This window comes from Neofelis nebulosa, chromosome 6, assembly GCF_028018385.1.
Source record: "Neofelis nebulosa isolate mNeoNeb1 chromosome 6, mNeoNeb1.pri, whole genome shotgun sequence".
Classification (NCBI taxonomy): Eukaryota; Metazoa; Chordata; class Mammalia; order Carnivora; family Felidae; genus Neofelis; species Neofelis nebulosa.
The window spans coordinates 135,838,385-135,859,367 of NC_080787.1; the positions used below are offsets into that span (position 1 = coordinate 135,838,385).

At 40.6% G+C, this 20,983-nt stretch overlaps 1 protein-coding gene across 1 annotated transcript; it reads left to right on the plus strand.

Annotated features, from left to right (window-relative positions):
* The first annotated feature begins 10 nt into the window (after positions 1-10).
* Positions 11-20,663, plus strand: RAB32 (RAB32, member RAS oncogene family). Its single transcript, XM_058735565.1, has 3 exons — positions 11-526; positions 15,159-15,436; positions 19,524-20,663. The coding sequence occupies exons 1-3, from the start codon at positions 277-279 to the stop codon at positions 19,671-19,673; spliced, it is 678 nt and encodes a 225-aa protein (XP_058591548.1). The 5' UTR covers positions 11-276; the 3' UTR covers positions 19,674-20,663.
* The last annotated feature ends 320 nt before the right edge of the window (positions 20,664-20,983 follow it).

The following is a 20,983-nucleotide window of genomic DNA, read 5'->3' on the forward strand; positions in this document are numbered from 1 at the left end:
CAGGCGGCGGAGGGAAGCGGCCTCCCCTCCGGGTCCTCCCCCGCCGGCCAGTCCCCGGCCCTTTCCCCGCCCCGCTCGGCTGCCGCCGCGGCAGGTTCCGGGTCCTGTGACCCGTCGGGCGGTGGCGCGGGCGCAGGGCGGCCGGCTTCGGGACGTTGCGACGGCCGACGGGGGCTCCGCGGGCGCGCGGGGAAGACGCGGCAGGGCGGCGACCCCGGCGCGGAGCCCGAGCTCGCGGGGGGCAGCCGGCCGGCTGGAGCTGGGCCGGGGGCGCTCATGGCGGGCGGGGCAGCCGGGGACCCGGTCCTGGGGACGGCGGCGGCCGCCGCGCCCGAGACCCGCGAGCACCTCTTCAAGGTGCTGGTCATCGGCGAGCTCGGCGTGGGCAAGACTAGCATCATCAAGCGCTACGTCCACCAGCTCTTCTCCCAGCACTACCGGGCCACCATCGGGGTGGACTTCGCCCTCAAGGTCCTCAACTGGGACAGCCGGACGCTGGTGCGCCTGCAGCTATGGGACATCGCCGGTAAGTGGCGGGCTGCGGCCTCCGTCGAGAGCCGGCGGCTAACTCAGGTAGCCACACGGAAAGGGACGTGGCTGGGTGGACCCCAGTGGGATCACGACAACGGTAAGGGGCAGTAGTAGTTGAAGGGTTTAAAAGCAGGACAAGATCGAGAAATGCGTGTAAGTAACTAACCCTGGTTAGATGCCTCTACTAAGTCTGCAGAAAGCATCTCATTTTTAAGAGATGGAAAGGTGGCCCTCTCCACTCCAACGTGCTCTCTCTCTTTCCCTCCCTCCCCTGACCAGAGGTGAAACAGCCATGGGGGCTTTTCCTGGAGTTTTAACTCTGAATGATGACAAGTTATAATACACGAGGAAGAGTGGGAGGAGGGGGGGGGCAGGGGCCAGCTCCTCTCAACCAGCTTTAATATTTCACAGAGGAGCACAGAAGTTGAATGATTGCCCCCAAGTGACCCTCTTAGATAGTGACACAACCAAGGCTAGCAACCAGGTGCCTTTTCAAATGTTTTTCATCACCCACCTTGGATCTGAGACCCTTCTTTCTGAGTGAAATTCTATTCTTCAGGTAGGGTGATCTCCTAGGTGAGTCCTTAACAACCCCTGCACCCCGGGGAAGATTTGGGAAAGCTACTCTTGAATCCTGCCTCCCTCCTTAAGCCAAGGCCTAACCCCACTCCTGGCCCTGCCCCACTCCACACCACAATAGATTGTTTCCCTGGCATTTGCTTTCAGTTGACAATTTGGGAGCATAATGCCCCTCTTTGAAGGGGGTGCATATTCTCCTTGCTCTAATTTATGAAAATTTGAGCTCTGTCTGGTGGGGTGGGTGGAGTGTGGGCATTTAAAAAGATGGTGACTTTTGGAAAGTTTAAATATGGAAGTGATAGCAAAAGTTACCCTGTTCAATCATTGCTGGTAAGAAGCTCAGTCTGCAATAGAGAATCTGGATGGGAGAATGTTCAGAGCGAGAGAGCATCCTTCACGCTACAGATGCATCAACTGTAGAAGGTATGGTCACCCAGCTGGCAAATGAGTCGGGGGGGACACAGGTCTGTCTGCTAGGCAGTGTTTTTTTCACCAACAGCTTATTACATATGAAAAAGTATTGAAGAATTAACCTATGTATATTAACCTAAATACTCACTTATTCAAGAACAGACTTTTCTGCCTCAGATATGCAAATAAATTTATGTATGTCAGTCCCTCACAGAAAGGAGGAAAATCTGCCCTGGGCTCAACTTTTTTTTTTTTTTTTTTCTTTTTTCCCTTTTGGTTACAGAAAACCAAAAGTTCGTTTGAAAAGTCATCTTTTGAAGTCAGGCTTCTTTTGAAATACTTCCTGCTGTTTCACAGACACTTATGAATAGTAGTATTGCTTCTTGACAAAGTCATAAATTCTAAAGGTTGCCTTACCATGTGATAGTCATTCTGCAGGAATCTTCATTGTCGCTACAGATTGCCGTGAAGATTTTACACCCCTCACCTAGGAGGGTGGTTGACTTTGCCTTATTCTTCTTGTTAAATAATATCATATTTAGCTATTATGATTGGATTTCACTGCAGGTAAATAAAAGATTTTATTGGCACATTTGTGTTTTTCAGCTTCAAGCAAAAATGCTGGTATTTGGAGGCTTGGGAAAGCAAAGTCATGAGTAATTTTCTCCCTGGGTATCGCCTCTTATTTTTTTGTCCAGCTCTAACAGACCTATGCAGCCAGGAAAGAGACATAATCAGTCTTGTCAGACTCTGGTACACATTGGCCTAGATGGAATGTGCTTGCACTTTTCCCTAAATGCAAAGGTTGAGCTTTGCCGGGACAGAAAGCAGAATTTTAAGATCTCTAAAAGGGATTCCTGGATGTTCAGTACCATTCAGCAAGTACACACAAGCTGTTAAAAAGATTCAGGGTAAATTAATGAGGTAGTTGAAAATTACTTAGTCTCACCTTATAAATAAGATTTCCAGAGATGGAGTCTTAATATATAAGGAAGTTAACACAGAAATAATTTGGCTTTCACTTGGGGCTTAGGGAGCTACATCATTAACTATGTTTGCTTTGAATATTTGACCTCTTAGTGAATCCTAGCTCATACCATTTGAGTTAAGTGGTCATGATGTAATGAAGCAAACTGAAGGCCACTCCAAAAAGTTCCCCATGGCTAAACATATTTGCCTTATGTAGTTACAACATTTAATGATCTTTAATTGTGAAAGTTTAGAAATACTCCTTGATTGCAAAACAGTACGTAGAGCTGGCCAGTTGATATGACTAACTTAAGGTGTGGCCCTGTGACTAGTTTTTCACTGTTGGTTAGAGATGAGAATGATGGTCAAGGAATTTTGTTGGGTCTCTATACTTGGAAACTTTGGCAGGGGTAACAGGGAGGAGTTGGCCAAATGTTTTCCATAAATGTGGCCAGGCAGTTTAAGCTAAACTCTTCAGATTAGGAACCGCAGTGATTCTTGGGTACAGGCCTTCCAAATGCTTTCTTATTGCATCAAATGAATGTAGCTACAAAATACCAATGCACCTCAATATAATTTTTGTGTTGGGCAACCGTCTCTTACCCCATACCTGTTTGAAGATGGCTCTTAACACAGGACTGAAATATATACTAAGACACTGAAGTCTTCAGTAAGCTTTTCAAAAAGTTTAATAAATACTACTAAATTAAGAGGTAGCAAGAGATGTCTCTGATCTTCTTTTTGTTGCTGTTACATAAATGAACCCATTTATTATAGGCCAGCAATGTTTTAAATAGTGGTCTCTTGGGGCGCTTGGGTGGCTCAGTCAGTTAAGCATCGAACTCTTGGTTTCATTCAGGTCATGATCTCATGGTTTGTGAGTTCAGGCCCTACCTGGGGCTCTGTGGAGCCTGCTTGGGATTCTCTCTCTCCCTCTCCCTGCCCCTCCCCTTGCTCCTCCTCAAAATAACTAAATAAACATTTAAGAAAAAAAGAAAGTAAAGACAAGTTTGTCCATTTAGAACTAACATAATTTAGTCTTCCCGTATTCACTGAAGTGATTGCTTTTGTAGGGGAGGCAAAACTTTATCTCTGCCTTCTTAGAGTTTTCAGCAGAGCCTGAAAATTAAAAAAAGAAAAAAAAAAAAAAAAGAAATCAATCCGAGACAGATTAACAGCAGAAATTTATGTCACCTAAGTTTTACCTGACACAGGAGTCCTCATAAGAAAATGAACACCCAAAGAAGTGACAAAACCTAAGTGCTTTTATACAGGTTGAACAAAGGGAGGGAATTGTGGGAAAATAACTAAAATATATGGGGAGGCTAAAGGAAAATAAGAGTTATTTTGTATGGTCTGTTTATAGAGAATTCTCCCAGCTTCAATTCCTGTCCGTGGTGATAGGAATGTTTCTTTCCTCCTGGTAGAGAGAGGACATCTCTCCTATGGGGGTTTTCTCGTCTGCTTTCAGGAAGAAAAAAGAGAGATTAGCGTACCTTTCGGGCACCTGCTCTTTTTGAAGTCCCTTTAGTTCAAATTAATCCTTATGCCAAAGTGGCATTTTCTGGGGGCCTGGTCTCTTCTGCCACGCTTCACTTTTTAGGATTAGTATTTCTGTATAAAAATCTGAGTAAAAATCTTCTGTAAAAAAAACTTTGGACCAACGAACCAATCAGGAACATTCTGCTCTGAAGTTCATGTAAATAGTATTTACCAAAGTATAAAATGCATGGTTGGAAGACATTATCAATTATATAAACTATACTTAGATTCACTTTTTATTTATTTATTTTTTGATCCCCAGCCTAAATTAGAACGTTGATCCTGCTGTTCTTGTCCCATTTTCCACAGTGGCAGTCACTGATCACTGTACCTCGTGGCCTCTTCTTGTCTTTCATAACTCTCCTTTAACCCTCTCCTTTATCTCCAATGCTTTCTTGACCTTCAAAGTATCTATTAGGCAAAAATTATTAAAATTCAGTTTTTTTCTAAATATGCAGAAGAAGTGCTCTGAGGAATCAGTCTATAGTTATTTGTAGTCTCCCTCTTCAACACTGAATTTACAATGACTTTCCAATTACTTAATAACTCACTTAAAGGGATTTCTAAAATCTTCCTTATATCTGACTTCCGTACAGTCTTCCTGTCCTTAGCCTTATACAGACTAAAATGCTGTGTTGAATTACAAACAAAACCTACTGTTCCATTTTACATCTCTTTTTAAAAAATTTATTTATTTTAAGAGAGAGAAAGAGAGGGAGGGGAGGAGAGAGAATCCCAAGCAGGCTCCCGGCTGCACGGAGCCCCGATATGGGGCTCTATCCCATGACTCTGGGATTGTCATGACCTGAGCTGAAATCAAGAGTCGGACACTCAACCCACTGAGCCACCTAGGTGCCCCCATTTTACATCTTTAAATCTTCCTCAGTTTGTGAATCCTGAGACACTTTGGGTGCTCCAGTCTGGATTTTGTATCCCCAATTGCCCAGGCAAAATGGTCAGTGTAACAACATATTAACATATGCCTATTGCCCTTTTTTTTTTTTAATATGTTACCATTTTCAGTTGCCTCAATTGGCCCACATAAACTGAAAAGTGCCCAGGTTAGTAGTAGAGGGAGTGGGACATTGATAAAAGTACTAAAGTTTGACTTTTCCCCCATTTTCCTAATCATTCTACTATTTGAATTGAACTATATAGGCTTTTAGAGATCCCATAGTCCAAATACGGAGAAGTATAATAACTTGACCAAGGAAACACAGATAATTGATGGCACTATACAAAGACATGTCTTCTGATGCTGAAATATGAAAGTAAGCTTTTAATTGTTCAGTGAATTTTTGGTTCACTGGTGTCAAAACACTCCAAAGAATGTCATCTGAGAGTCTAACAGACTCTTGTCTAAATTAGCAAATGTTCTGGTCATCCGCATAGTAGTGCACATGATTCATATGTTAAACCCCTTTGCAATAATTATCATCTCTTTATATTATCAGTCCAGAATTTCCAGTTATTATACTCTTCTTAATTATAAAACACTGAACTTCCAATGTAGACACTCTTTGGTCGGCTCCATCATTTTTGGAGGGCATTTTGAAAGACTTTCCACACTGGACTTTCTGAAGATAACAAAGCTGTTTATTGATATACGCTTGTAGAGCACACCTGGAAAAGCAAGGTAATAATTATAGATGTTTGCATGGTCTACTCTGTAATCTCACTGATTAAACCTACAAGCCATGCGTTATTTTCGAGAGGCAGTATTACTTTCAGATATATTATAGGAGAAATTTTATCCATTATGAATTTGTTTTCTTGACCTTCTGATTTTCTTAAGCTTCTGATATGGAAATTTCAGTGATTCATTCATATTCTATTTTAAAGTGTACCCAAGATTTTTGTTTTTATCAGGTATGGTAAGGCCAACACACCAGAAGATGATCACCATTGAAAAGATGGTTTGTTACTCATAGATCCCAAGAGGAGGGAGTATCCACCCCATGCAGGGCCACATGGGGAAGCACCAGGGTTGGTCAAGAGGCAGAAGGAGCAAGGGATAAGCATGGGCTAGAGCCTTTATTGTGGTTTTTGCAAGAAGGAATGGCCAAGGCAGTACAGGCAAGAAGAGCAAGCTTAGGATTGGTTAGTTTGACCTATTTCAGTGGGCGTTGGGCTATGGGGGTGGTCCCTATTTGTTTAGTACCTGGCCATGGGTGATTTAGGGCAGGAAGATAGTGACTTAGACTGCAGGAGCCTTAAAAATGCCTGAAAAAAGGGATGGTAAGGATTCCGAATTGGTTGGTTTGCCTATCCAAGATGTGCTTTCAGCAGGTTGTTTGCAGTCTCTCAGAACTAGCTAACCCTGGGAGAGGCAGGCTCTCTGCTGGTCCACAAGGCCCCAAGACATCAAAGAATTATAATATAGAAAAAAAACCCATCATGAATACATACTTCTAGGCATTTGTTAGAAAAGACTGAGAGATAAAGTGCTCTTCCAAAGAAGAAAACTTTGAAGGCCTCAGATTTATAGTTCAAGAACAGCACATCCTGAAACTAGTGATGATTTCACACTTAATCAACACTTAAGAAGTAGACAGTGGGCTGGGGCGCCTGCATGGCTTAGTTGGTTGAGCATCCGACTCTTGATTTTGGCTCAGGTCATGATCTCATGGTCCTGGGATTGAGTCCCATGTCAGGCTCTGTGCTGAGCATGGCGTTTGCTTGGGATTCTCTCTCTCTCTCTCTCTCTCTCTCACTGTCTCTCTGTCTCTCAAAAATAAAAAAAAAAAAAGGAGAGGGTAGGCTAAGTGAACAAGTTTAGGTTGTGTTTTGGTTGCAGAGATCTGGATGGTGAGAACAGTACAGACATAAATGATAGGGGTTGCAGATTTCTGCAAGATGAGGTAAAAATGCTTTAGAATTCTACTCAGTTGTATTTCCAAAAGTGCTTTTCTCACTTTTTGCAATCAAGGAAGCTAGAAACATGTAATTTCTTCAGTCTTGTTTTGAGAAAGATGAACCACATAAAAATAAATGGACAGTACAGGTTAGTTTATGGATCTTTGTTGGTCTTTCTAGCTGACACATGGCCTTACATTCTCCTCTTCTGCCTTCTTTCCATTCACTTCTGTCCAGATATTTTCCTTAAGCATCCTCTGTAGTGACTTTTTTTGTTGCTTTTTGAAATTAAGCTAAATACATTGTTTTATTTTAGTGTGATTATATGGAGACTCCTCCATCAGGCTCACCTGTGGTGCTTAAAATGCAGATTCGTTAGGATCAACTGTTTCAATAGATCTGCCTTCCTCTGACACCACTATGCATCATGATTTTAACAAAGAGGTTAATTCTCTCACCTGGCAAGTCCATGGTTGGGCAGTCCACAGCTGCTGAGCAGAACCTTAAAGTCTCCATGGGCCAAAGCTGACACTGCATCACACAACCATTCCTTCGTCATATTGTCATATTCTTCGTCTTTGTGCACTAGTCAAATATGCATGTCTTGCTGCAAGGGCAGCTGGGAAATCTAGGGCTTCACCCTAGATGACTAGCACTGTGTTCATTTTCTTCATTCTCATTGCCAAGATATCTAGTTACAATAAAGATTCCGTCTTCTAGAGAAGGAAGTAACACACTTTTATAAAAGAAAGCATTGAGAGTCATTTGGAATATTCTGGAAATATGCCTACAGCAATATGGATAAAAGAGGCTGCCACTAGTATTGGGGTCACTAAAGCACTTAGCAGTGGGGCATTTCTCGTAGCTGCTGTGGTAAAGCCCTAAGAGACTATGAGAAAGGGACCTTGTGTAATAGGGCTCTGCTATCCTTAAAGAAAGTCACTGTAGACTGATGGCACTGCCTTGGTCTATTCGGAAGTATGGGACATGTGGAACAATGTGTCCTCCAGAAAGTATTTGGCTAGCAGATTGGACAGCACATCGGATAACAAATCGACCTGGGCAATTTGAGTAATTCTGTCTCCCCGGGATTTTATTTTCTCATCTGTAAAATAGGAGAGGTTGGACTAGGTGATGTGAGGTGGCATCTGGCAATTACAATGTTGTCCATTTAAGTGTTGGTCAGGAAGGCATGAAAGTGGTCCTCCCCCCCCCCCCCCATTAGGAAATGACTACAACACCAGTTAAGGAAGATGGTGTTGCTGATGCCCCGTCACACTCTTTGAGCTACTTCTATAGATCTCGTGACAGAAAGATCCCCCAGGTCGTGTTGAATTTTTATATTGCCATAAGCTTTAACTCTACACACACACACACACACACACACACACACACACACACACACGCCCCATGAAACAAAACTCATGCATCTGTCTTTGTATTTAATAACTGCAGACTTCTCTACCCCATCCTCTCCTGTCCTATGATACAACCCAGGGGCACTCAGCATAGTGGGAATTTCCTGCATTTTATTTATGCATTTGTGGAAAGTAGGATCGAGAACAATAAAATTTTCTTGGACTGAACTTAGAATGGTTGATTGACTACTTCCCAGGGAGCATTCTTTATATTTCTTGTCTAAAATTAAGGGAAAAAAAAAAGTCCAAGATTCTACAGAATTCCAGTGCAATTCTAATGTAAATGTGAAAGTCTTCCCTGTTGGTAGGTTTGGTCCTTGCCCCTTTTTTAAACTTAGAAAGGGCTAACTCCTGAAGTGTTGTGAAAGGTAAGTACTAGAATGCATTATTCCCATGAGAAAGACTCAGCACTGCTGGAGATTGTATCTAGAGATTAAATACCTGAATCTGTTTAGTCCATTGATGTCGAGCCTGGCTCTGACTAGGGTGACTGCTGGTGGGTTTTGGGCATTGCTGCGTCTACAGTATAGAGACAAAGGAATAAAGACAACCGATTTTCATGACAGGTAAGCATTTGAATGGCATTTCTTGATAATGTGTCTTTCAGAACTACTAAGATTAGCTTACGTACCTCAATGAAGAGCATCCCTTTGTTTGATACCATGATATACTTTTCATATCTCGGATGACCCCTAACACCCTGTGGTGCAGTTTGTCTATTTCCTCAGATAGATTGTGAGCTCCTCAGGAGAGGAAATCATATTGATTGTTCCATGCTGTTCACCAGTATCTAGCACAGTGCCTGATACATGCAAGGAATTTAATGCACGTTTTTTAGTGGAGATCAAATCTAGACACGATTTGGGGGCTGTATTAGTCAGGATAGATTAGGTTATGTTGGAGTTCCAACCACATTAAAAACGTCAATGGCTTAAAATAATTATTCCTCACTCTTTCTTCATGCCCACGGTGAGGGCAGAGGTTGGGGCAGTGGTAGAGATGTGAAGGCATTTTTCATTGAAACCACCTGAAGACTCAGACTAATGGAGGCTCATCTCATGATACTCTCCTCTCAAAATTAGGGTTCGAGCCTGCTGCAGCAGGACAGGGACACTGTCAGCCAAGTGACTCTGCTTAAAAGTGACACTTCTGTTCACCTTTCATTGGCCGAGACGAGTTCGTAGCCACTCCTGACTCAGTGGGGGCAGAAGAGTGTGATCCTTCACACACTTAGAAATGGAGGAAAATGGAATATTCGTGAACATTAGTTTTGTTTTCCACTGTGGTTCTTTCTTTTAGACAATAACAAGAGAATAGATAAAATTATCCAAGGAGAAATAATAACGAAGTTATAGGATGCAGCTCTTACTCCAGTGGCAAACTTTATGTTATTTTCCGGTTTAACGACTGGAAGAGCTTGATATATCTATGTATTTAAACCTTTGAAACCAAAATAGTTAAATCTAGGTTTTGCCTTGTTAGGTTTTTTGGGAGAACAACTCTCAATTTTATGTTAAGATTATTATTTTAAATGAATTCATTGTCTCTTTATTCTCTAATTAAAGATTTTTTTTTTTTTAAGTTCATATATTTTGAGAGAGAGAGAAGGAGAAAGAGAGAATCCCAAGCAGGCTCCATACTGCCAGCGTGGAGCCCAGTGTAGGACTCAATGTGGGATTAGAACTCACGAACTGTGAGATCATGACCTGAGCGAAAACTGAGTCAGACACTTAACTGAGCCACCCAGGCGCCCCTATTTTCTAATTAAATGTTACATATTTTAGAAATTTGTGCTTTTTAGGTTTTTTGACCAGTTCAAGAATATCTCTGAAGCACTAATGGATTACTTCAGAATTTTTCAGAATTACTTCAGAATTAAAAAGATAATGAACTCAGTAAAATAGGAAGTATATTTCACTGTTCTATTGGAAAGTAAGCAATTTCCCTAAATGCATGGCTTGGCCTTTTCATGCTGGATTATTTATATTTGATCCCCATTGCTGTCTGGATTCAGTGATTGAAGAATCTTTAGCAAATCATTACAACATTAAAGTTATCACACAGAAACCTAAAACATCAGAAGGAAGAGCTGGGAGGGCTTAGAAGATCCCTAAAATCCTCTAAAGACACATGACTTACTGAGGCTGACAGAGTTACTTGCCTAGGATTGCTTGACCTTTGGGTGCTTGGTATTTAAATTTTTTTTTAATGTTTATTCATTTTTTGAGGGACAGAGCATGAGCAGGAGAGGAGCAGAGAGAGAGGGAAACACAGAATCCAAAGCAGGCTCCAGACTCTGAGCTGTCAGCACAGACCCCAGTGTGGAGCTTGAACCTACAAACTGTGAGATCACGACCTGAGCCAAAGTTGGATGTTTACTTAACTGACTGAAGCATCCCTGGGTGCTTGGTATTTTGATTCTCTAGTACATTTGTACTTTCCTCAAGTTCATTTTCCTCTGCCAACTGTTTTCACCACTACAGTTTACAGCATATAACTAGCTAATAGTTTAAGGTTTTGCTATGTTTAATTGTACCATTTTAAAAAGGATACTTAGGCTTTCATCATGTAATACATTTATTGAGCACTTAATACTAGCTAACATTTACACAGTGCTTACCATGAGCCTGACATTTTACTTTTTTGAACTTAAAGTGTAACTTACATACACAGATCTTAAGTCCTTCATGAATTTGTATATACCAGTGTCAGTTCAAGGTATAGACTGTCCCCTAACCCTCTAGCATAGAAGTAGCAAATACTTTAGGTTTTATGGGCCATTCACTCTTTGTTGCAACTACTCAACTCTGCCATTGTAGAATGAAAACCAATGAAGAAACCCATAAACGGATGAAGGTGATAGTATTCCAATAAAACTTTATTTAGCGAGGTTTGACCATGAATTATACTTTGTCGTACTCTGCCCTAAAAGACTCTCAGGCAGACATTTTGCATTAAACCTTCCCAGTGACCATCTGTAGGTATTATTTTTTATAGCTTTATTGATATATAATCGACAATATAACAAACTGCACAATTTGATGTTTGACATGTAAAGAGTAGTGAAACATCACTAGAATCAAGATTGCAAAAGAATTTCCAAACCTATCTCGCTGCCTTGCCCAAGACAATCACTGATGGGCTTCCTCTTACTGAGTCACTATAGTTTTTATTTTTAAGGGTTTGATATAAATGCATTCATGTAGTATTACCTATTCCCTCTCTGGTCTAGTTTCTTTCACTTAGCTTAATTATTTTGAGATTCATCTATTTTGTTATTTTTATCCATAATCTATTCCTTTCCTTTCTGTTGTTATATTCCATTGTATGAATATACCATATTTTATTGATTACCATTTTCGACTATTAAAAATAAAGCACCTATGAGCATTCATGAACATGACTTTGTGTAGACATGTGCTTTCATTTTGTTTGGGCAAATACCTAGGAGTAGAATGTGTTGGTTGTATGGTAGATATATGTTTAAATTTTGAAGAAACTGTCAAATCGTTTCCCAAATGGATGTACTATTCTAGATTCTTATTCTTACCAGTAGTAAGTAAGAGTTCTGATTGCTCCATTTCTTCACCAATACTTGGTAAAACCAGACTTTTTTTTTTTTTTTTTTTAATTTTTTTCAACATTTTTTATTTATTTTTGGGACAGAGAGAGACAGAGCATGAACGGGGGAGGGGCAGAGAGAGAGGGAGACACAGAATCGGAAACAGGCTCCAGGCTCCGAGCCATCAGCCCAGAGCCTGACGCGGGGCTCGAACTCACGGACCGCGAGATCGTGACCTGGCTGAAGTCGGACGCTTAACCGACTGCGCCACCCAGGCGCCCCAAACCAGACTTTTTATTTTAGCCATTCTCATAGGCATGAAGGGGAAGCTGGTTATGATTTAAAATTTTTTTTTTCTTTTTAATTTTTTAGAGAGAGCGTGAGCAGAGACGAGGGGCGGGGAGAGAGAGACAGAGAAAATCTTAAGCAGACTGTATGTTCAGCCCGGAACCTGGTATGGGGCTCAATCCCACAACCCTGAGCTGAAATCAAGAGTCAGACGCTCAACCGACTGAGCCACCCAGGCACCCTAGTTGTGATTTAAATTTGCATTTCTCCAGTAATTAATGATGCTAGGCGTCTTTTCCTCTGCTTGTCATTGTATGCATTCTTTGATAAAGCATCTGTTCCAGTCTTTTGCTTACTTTATTAATTAGATTTTTTATCTTCTTACTCTGGAGTTTGAAGGGTATAAGTCCTTTACCAGATAGAGGGTTTGCATTTTTTCCTCCCAGTTTGTACTTTTCCTTTTCATTTGCTTAATAGCATCATTGACACTATTTTGAATTGCCATATAGTATGGTTTTTAGAAAGCACACTCTGAGACTATCAGAGAGTTTTGAATACTAACCTTGGAACCTAGGGAAAGTAACCTGATTATTTCTTTTTTTGTCTTTTAAAGATTTTTTTTTAATGTTTATTTATTTTTGAGAGACAGAATGTGAGTGGGGGAGGAGCAGAGAGGGAGACACAGAATCCAAAGCAGGCTTCATCCAGGCTCTGAGCTGTCAGCACAGAGCCCGATGCGGGGCTTGAACTCATGAACCCTGAGATTATGACCTGAGCCAAGTCAGATGCTTAACCGACTGAGCCACCCAGGTGTGCCAGTAACCTGATATTTCTTTTTTTTTTTTTTTTTTTTTTTTTTTTTTTTTATTTATTTTTGGGACAGAGAGAGACAGAGCATGAACGGGGGAGGGGCAGAGAGAGAGGGAGACACAGAATCGGAAACAGGCTCCAGGCTCCGAGCCATCAGCCCAGAGCCTGACGCGGGGCTCGAACTCACGGACCGCGAGATCGTGACCTGGCTGAAGTCGGACGCTTAACCGACTGCGCCACCCAGGCGCCCCAGTAACCTGATATTTCTAATCCACAGGTCCATCTCGAAAATTCCTTGTCATATACATTTCTGATTTTCTTATATTTTATCAGAAAGTTTATGTGAATACAAATTTGTATATGACTTAGTATGATTGGTTGAAAGAAATCTTTTTAGGGATTTATAGATGATTCAGTAAACAAAGCAACACTCACTAAAGCTTAATCATTCTTTATTACTTCTGGATTTCTATACTTTTACTAGTTTGGCACCCTGCCCTCTTTTCTAAGTTGAAGGGATAGTTCAAAAGAGTACTTTCTTATAATATGAAATAATCATGTAATCTGGACTATCTTAATGAGGCTAATTTCCTTTTTTGTCATAGTCATTTTATATTTAATAATTAAATTTTATAAAAACAAAAATTGGTAGTATGTGTTCTCTAGTTAAAATTGAACTCAGAACCACTTTAATGCATCTACATAGTCTTTTTGCAGATTAGTGATACTGACTTTGATCAGTTGGTATATCCTCTGTGAACATGCTGTGTGTAGTTATGAAGTATAAGTTTAAGGAAAAGGTACAATGTTAATTTCTTATAATTGTCAGCATTGTGATCCAGTAACTATATAGTTGGCTGGGCAGATTTACATTACCAGTAAAATATAAATATGATAGTGGGGTTTCATATGTGACTGTTGTAATAAAGTTCAGACATCTGAACTGTCATAGTACAACTTCAGGTTAGCCCATATGAGGAGTTACGACAAACCACAAATGAACTTCAGTTTTATCCATTTAAGCTTGCCTATTGTGTTCTTTTCCCATTATTTCATTAAACAATATCTAACATTGTATGATGCTCTAGTAGAATTTGGAGGAGAAAGAAAATATTTTTTGTGGGCAGCTTTGCATTTGTTACTATCAATGAAATGTAGATAAAGTGTTTTTTCATCATATGTTTTAACAGGAAAGTGTCCTGTCAGCTTTGTTTTTATCATTGATCAGAGTTTCACATCTTCGATTTACATTGATTGCCAGTCATATTTCCTTAGTACTCTAGTCAGTAACTCGACAGACGGAAGGTAAATGCCTTAGAAGTCAGGGTAACTGTAAGATAGTTCAGAATGGCTGGCAACAGGGGTGCATGGGACTCAGAAGACCTGGGTTCTAGTGCTGTCTTAGTTACTCAGTGCCACTGTAATCCTGGCCAAGCAGCTCTTTGCATGGTTTTTCATCTGTCAGATGAAGATAAGGGTCCTTCCTATGTCAAAGAACAGTGTGATACCAGACGGAAAGAGAACGCTTTGCAAAGTCCATGTGGTATGCGAAGCAGTAGGATTTTCCCCAAACTATTGAACGTGGTAAGTTATTTTAAAAGTATGATATTTGAAGAACTCTGCAGTTGGTCCTTCTTTCAATCACACAGATAATTGTGCCACTTTTTGCTAGTAGGTTTGCACGCGTCTGCCTTCTTAGAAGACAGCAATCTTGCAAGCAGCGTCCAAAGCGGGTACAGCCTAGAGACAGGGACGAAAAGATGAACTCCTTTATCTCTTATCCAGTCTTAGTCTTTTCGACTGCGTTTTACCCACCATACTTATCTCTTCCTGCAAGCTTCATTTTCTTCTGTTCTGTCTCTTCTCCCCTCCGCTCCCGGCTTTCTTTTTCCCTTTAGTACCTTTCTCTTAGACTGGGGAAATGCAGGGGGAAATGCTGGGCTCTGTAGGTTCAAGCACTGTCATCTGGATGTTTATGGAGCATATGTTGTACATTCACAGAACACAACGCTAGTGAGTTCCGTACTGAGACCACACGATCGGCCACATGGTTCTGTGCATCCCACCAGTTTCTTTGCTATGGAATGGGAAACCTGTGTTTACGGCACTGTTCTAGAGTCAGAGGCCTTATATCTAAATATAGACTCAGTCTGAATTATGAGTTCTTAATCTCTTGTTATATTTACTTCTAGGGCAGGAGCGGTTTGGCAACATGACCCGAGTATACTACAAAGAAGCTGTTGGTGCTTTTGTAGTCTTTGATATATCGAGAGGTTCCACGTTTGAGGCCGTCTTAAAATGGAAAAGTGATCTGGATAGTAAAGTCCATCTTCCAAATGGCAGCCCTATTCCTGCTGTCCTCTTAGCTAATAAATGTGACCAGAAAAAGGATGGTGGCCAGAATCCTTCCCAGTTGGACCAGTTCTGCAAAGAACATGGTTTCACCGGATGGTTTGAAACCTCGGCAAAGGTGAGGTCTGCTTCGTGTTTGTATCTGCTCTGCTCTTAAGTCCTAAATCTGAGCTATAGCTATAAAACATTTAGACAGGTTTATGTGAGTGGGTTTTGGGAGCCTAATAAAAAGCAAAACATAGCATGGATATGTTATAGTTTCCTTCAGTGGGCAGCAGAAATGCTTTCAAAATTGGCTAGTGGGGACGTGACTAGAAGGGCAGGTTTTCCATCAGACTAAAAATTAGCTGTTATTTAGAATAAAGAACAATGACATTCTCTGAGTTTGAGCCTTTAAATGGAGCACTTCTGCAACTGGAGTTTATGGGGGATTTAGGGATCTTGTCAAGCACAAGGATTTTTTTAATTTTTACCGAAGGCTTGACAAAATATAGGGACAGAGATGACCCTGGCGAATATGTGGGTCACGTGCAGTACTAACAAAAATGGACCAGAAACTGTCAGAGCGACAATGTATTCAGGTGATGTTTGAAGAGTTTCAGATTAATTGTGTATGAAAGAATTTGAACTAGAGGCAAGTGTCAACATTTGTGACATGCTTCTTCATGAATAGCGGAATGAGAATTCTTTCTTTCACCTATTATGGGATAAATATTTTTTGAAGAAAAACAAAAACACTTAAGTCGGCTGTTAAAAATCTTACCAGTCTAGATACACAAGAGAGCAAAGGTGAAATTCACAGGCACAAAGTATTGGTGGGGAGAGAACTTGTTTATGCACATTGGGAATTTCACATTAGAGGTCAAATAACAATTGGACTTAAATAAGAATGGTGAAATGTTTGAGAAATTCTCAACGACAAACAAAACCCGAAACCAGAAGACTGGCGTATCTTAACACAGTCCCAGCATTTGGAATGCCTTCTGTGGATTTCTTGCAGACGTTTTTTTGTTTTTTGTTTTTAAAAGAATTTTTCCTCTTAGGTAACAAATGTGACCGGATTTATCTACTGGTCTGAGTACCTGCTTACCACTAGGTTACTTTTAGCTTTACCAGAAACCCACCCTCATCGCAGAACACCATTGGGTGCCACCGACGATCAGAATAATGAAAGGAAAGCTATTGAGTGATGTTGGGGTCATCGGCACAACTGGTGTCTGCTGGAGGCAGAGGTTTTTACTCCTAAGCTAAAGGCTATCTGTTGAAAGAAAGACATTCCAGAATCTTAAAATTTCGTTTCATGAGTAAAAAGTAGCAGCAGAAGAAAGCTGCAGTGTAGGGGGGGTGGGTGCGGCAAGAGCACTTAGCCAGGCAGGACAGGAGAAATGGCAGAAGGGGGAGGCTGCTCCTGGAGGCCCTTTTCCTGGAACCCGTCCCCCTTCCTGCGGCGTGTCCGTCGGGTAATTTGCTTTATTTCCCAGCTTTGTTGGGAAATAATTAGTGGTATGTGTAATGTTTATTAGAGCATGAGATTTGTTGGAAGAGATGGCATGTATTACAGATAAAATTTCTTCTCTAAGTTTTATGTGAATTAATCACTCAGGTAATAAATCCACATTTGTCCCCAGAGTCTAGATGGGAGATTCACAAATGATAGTGTCATGTGGCCTGCAGCTTGAGACTGTGCAAGTCATCAGCTTTGTTAAATTTATAGACAGCGTTACATGTGGAGGTGAGAAGGGACACACTGGTTAGCGGTAGAAGTGTCAGATATGTTCTGTGCTTTCCTACAAATATATTAGCAACACCTTTTGCAGAGTCTCCTTAGTAGTGAACCAGGAATGGCCCAAGAGAATAACAGTAGCATAAAATCTAGGTTAAAAATTTTAGGCAAGCCTTAAAAGTACTGCCCACATGTCACTAATGTCTGTATTTCTGAGCCGGCTGGCGCTAACTTCACATCTGATTCCTGCTTGAATCCCAGTGATCTGAATTTTAATGGGAACACAGCCAAAAGACGGTTTTGAATTTGTGAACTTCATCTTTTCACCTTTATGACAAACAATGGATTTGTAGTATGAAAATGTGTGACTAATTACAATATGGGAATTTCTGTTCCTAGTCAATTGCTGCTAAATGCAGTTAGAGAGCATTGTAGTTCTTTGGGATAATGGGAAGGGTGGGGACCGAGTGACATTTGGACATTTGGAGATCAGTACTTTAATTAAAGAAAACTTGTGTTGATGCTGGAAAAGATACCTGAATAAATAGCACAGGTCTTACAAGTTTCTCACTGTCTGAGAAACTTATAGCAAATAAGGAAGAAAGCTGGAATGAACCTCATGTTGTTAGACTGAAATTGGAGAGATCAGTATAAACTTAATGTTTCATATGTACATATAAATATATATATATATATATATATATGTTTCTGTGTATATATGTGTTTCTATATATACACATTTGCATAAACAGACAAACGTAGAAATAGATGTCTACAGGTCTGTGGATGCATATATATATATTTATTACCTCTCTCTGCTCAGAGGGCTTAGGAGCAATGATACCACAGATCCAGTGAGCTTACTGGTCCCCAGAATTTGTTTTTTAAATACTGTTCTCCCATAAAAAGAACAGGGGTTTTGTGGAGAAATGATTGATTCCAGGACTAGTGGGACAAATAAAGATGCGCCAGAGATATTTTGCGGAGCCAGAAACTAAGGGAGCACAAAATGATGGAGACGTGTCAAAAAGAAACAGGACCGTTCTTACAGAAGCTCCAAAAATGTAACACAGTTTGAGGAATGAAGTAAATAGCTATTGTAATGGATCTAATCTGTGGAATAAAATAATAATCCATGACATGAATAAACCAATTAATAAGTAAGGGAGAAGAGAAAACTTTTCCTGACGGTAGAATTCTAACTCATATATGTAGAAGGAATGATGGAAATAGAAAGTCACCTTTAATCACCATGGTAGTAAATGTTTCAGGGAAAAATTAATTAATGGTAAAGTTAATGGGTAAAACTGGTAAAAACAAAACAAAACAGGTGATTTATATATTGGAACTTACTAAGGGCAAAGGATAAATAGTAATTGTTCAGTGGAGAAGCCTGGCAGACGTGACTCTAAGCAAGTGCCTCTTTGTACACTGAGAAGGACACATCCCTTCTTCCTGCCAATAATGCATAACTTGAGTTTAATGATATGAAACACCAAACAAGCCCAGACTAAGGGATATTTTCTGGCCAGTACTCTACAAGAGTGTCAAAGTCATGGAAGGGAAGGTGACTGAAAAACTGTCCCAGGTTAAAGGAGACCAAGGAGACATGAGCACGAAATACAGCTGGTCACCTGGATGGCAAATAGGACATTGGGACGATGGTAAAATTTGAATAAGGCTCATAATTCATGCCCACACTATTATCTAATTTCCTGGTTTTATCTGAAAATCTGGATTTCCAAGCTGTTAATATTTTAGGAAGATGAGTGAAGGGTATGTAGGAATTTTGACTATTTTTGCAATGGTTTTGTAAACCTGAAATTATTTAAAAATGAAGTTAAGTACTTAAATAAGCCCAGATTTTGCTCTGTGTTGTTACTTGTGTAGTGAGTGACAGCTAATAAATCTGTCACACAAATGTTGTGATAGCTTGTGACTCATTAGAATATTTTTAATGGCCGTTGCACCCACCACATTGTTTCAGGTTAATTTACACATGACAATTAAAAGTAATAATCTGCACTCGGAGATGGGGGACGACATAATGCGTTTATCATATTTTAGTGTGGTATGAGCCCGTTGACATTCTTCTTCATAATGTGTCCTGAACAATTGACTTAGATGTTCTAGGGCGGAAGGTTTTCATCTTAGTGCCTTCATTTATGTGAGTGGAACCCATTGTGGGAATGAAGATTCCTTTTCAACCATTGAGATAGTTCAGTGAATCTCAGCGGCAAGAAGTTTGAAACAGGAGCATCAGAAAGGGCGATCATTTCTGAAAAGAAAAGAGTTCCCTAGCCACATTATACTCAGTGGCATTAAACTCTTAGGGTTTAACCCTTTAGTACGGGAGAAGACGGTAGCTCGTGTATTATAATGTCCCCTCTGACAAACTCGGCTAGTCCCGTTAATACTCTTAATGCTTACTTCCAAGCATTAATCTGAAGAATTCATCGTGTTCGTCATTTCTGCATTACAGGATAATATAAACATAGATGAAGCCGCCCGGTTCCTAGTGGAGAATATTCTCGCAAACCACCAAAGCTTTCCTAGTGAAGAAAACAACGAGGACAAAATTAAACTGGATCAGGAGACCTTGAGAGCAGAGGGCAAGTCCCAATGTTGCTGACATGGCTTCTGCTTCTGGCCTGTGTGCAGAGTGCAGCCTGACCGGGCTGGATCCAAGCCCGAGAATGGATAAGGGGGCGGCTGTGCTGCTCTGTGAATCTTCACAGGGCTGCACTTCAGACGAATGCTCCAGTTTTTCTTCAGGTTGTGTAGACCTTTCTCCTTGTACAGAATGGCCGTGGTGGCACCCCCAGGGAGCCTACGCTGACACGGGGCGTGTGGTAAAGTGGTTCTGCCCGCGACCCCACACTTTAACGCAGGTACACTTAGGCCTCTAGGGTGGTCACCATGAATTCAGGATAATGTTTACGTCCTCTTTAACATTTTTTAAAAATGATGGTCCTCAGGATTTGGTAAGATTTTCAAGTTGTGCCTTTTAGTGGAAGCACTGGGATGGTCATGAAACCTGACCTGAGGTCTTCCAGTAATTTTATGGGCCTGTGTTTTTATCTCCACATCACATTCTCTCCAGGGAGGCTGTCATCTCTGTTAGTCACAGAAGGCTGTTTTGCAGTTCTTTTTCTACGTAAAACTTTGATACTTCTATAAAATTGTTATCATCACACGTTATGTCATTAGTCCTGGCGAGCGTGGTGTGCCCTTGCTAACAACGCAGGTGCACTGGTGTCCTGGCTTCTGGTTGCTGCCAGTTGGAAACAATATAAATGAACATTCCTGCTTTCCTCTTCCTCCCGTGTGTTTATTTTTGTACCTGAGAGCCTGGCTGCTATTACTGTTGGAGTTCTCTCTAACTGGAGCTAGTCTTTTCAAATCTGTATTAGTAACGGTAACAGAGAAGTTACTTGAAAGCATATACAATTAAATCTGAGATTCTCTAAGTATGAATTGTGAAGGAAACTAGGTCATGCGTAGTTTTTATGTAAAGTTTTGGACATTTAAAGTAGAACACATGAGAAACTTAGGACAGCCTCGTAATATTTGTATTACCATTTAACCCAGTTAAGGAAAAGAATAAATATTTTGACTGAAACCTCTTTTGTTTTTCTTTAACTAATGTGGTTCTAGAAAGGTAAATGGGGTATACTTTTCTGCCTTAGAAAACTTCGTGTCTGCTCACATTTTCCTGTTGTTTTTAAGGGAGTTGATACCTTCTGAAAGGTCCAACTTATTTTTCAAAGGAATTTTAAAGGTGTTTGTGCCATAATCCAATGCTAATGCAAATGAGGCATTGACCAAATTGTCTTATACGTTATTATGAACATGGGATAGGAAAAGATCCATGTATTTATTGAGAGCAGGAAAGAAAAAATTAGCAAGAATTGCCTTTGCTCTGACAGGTGTATTCTGGGA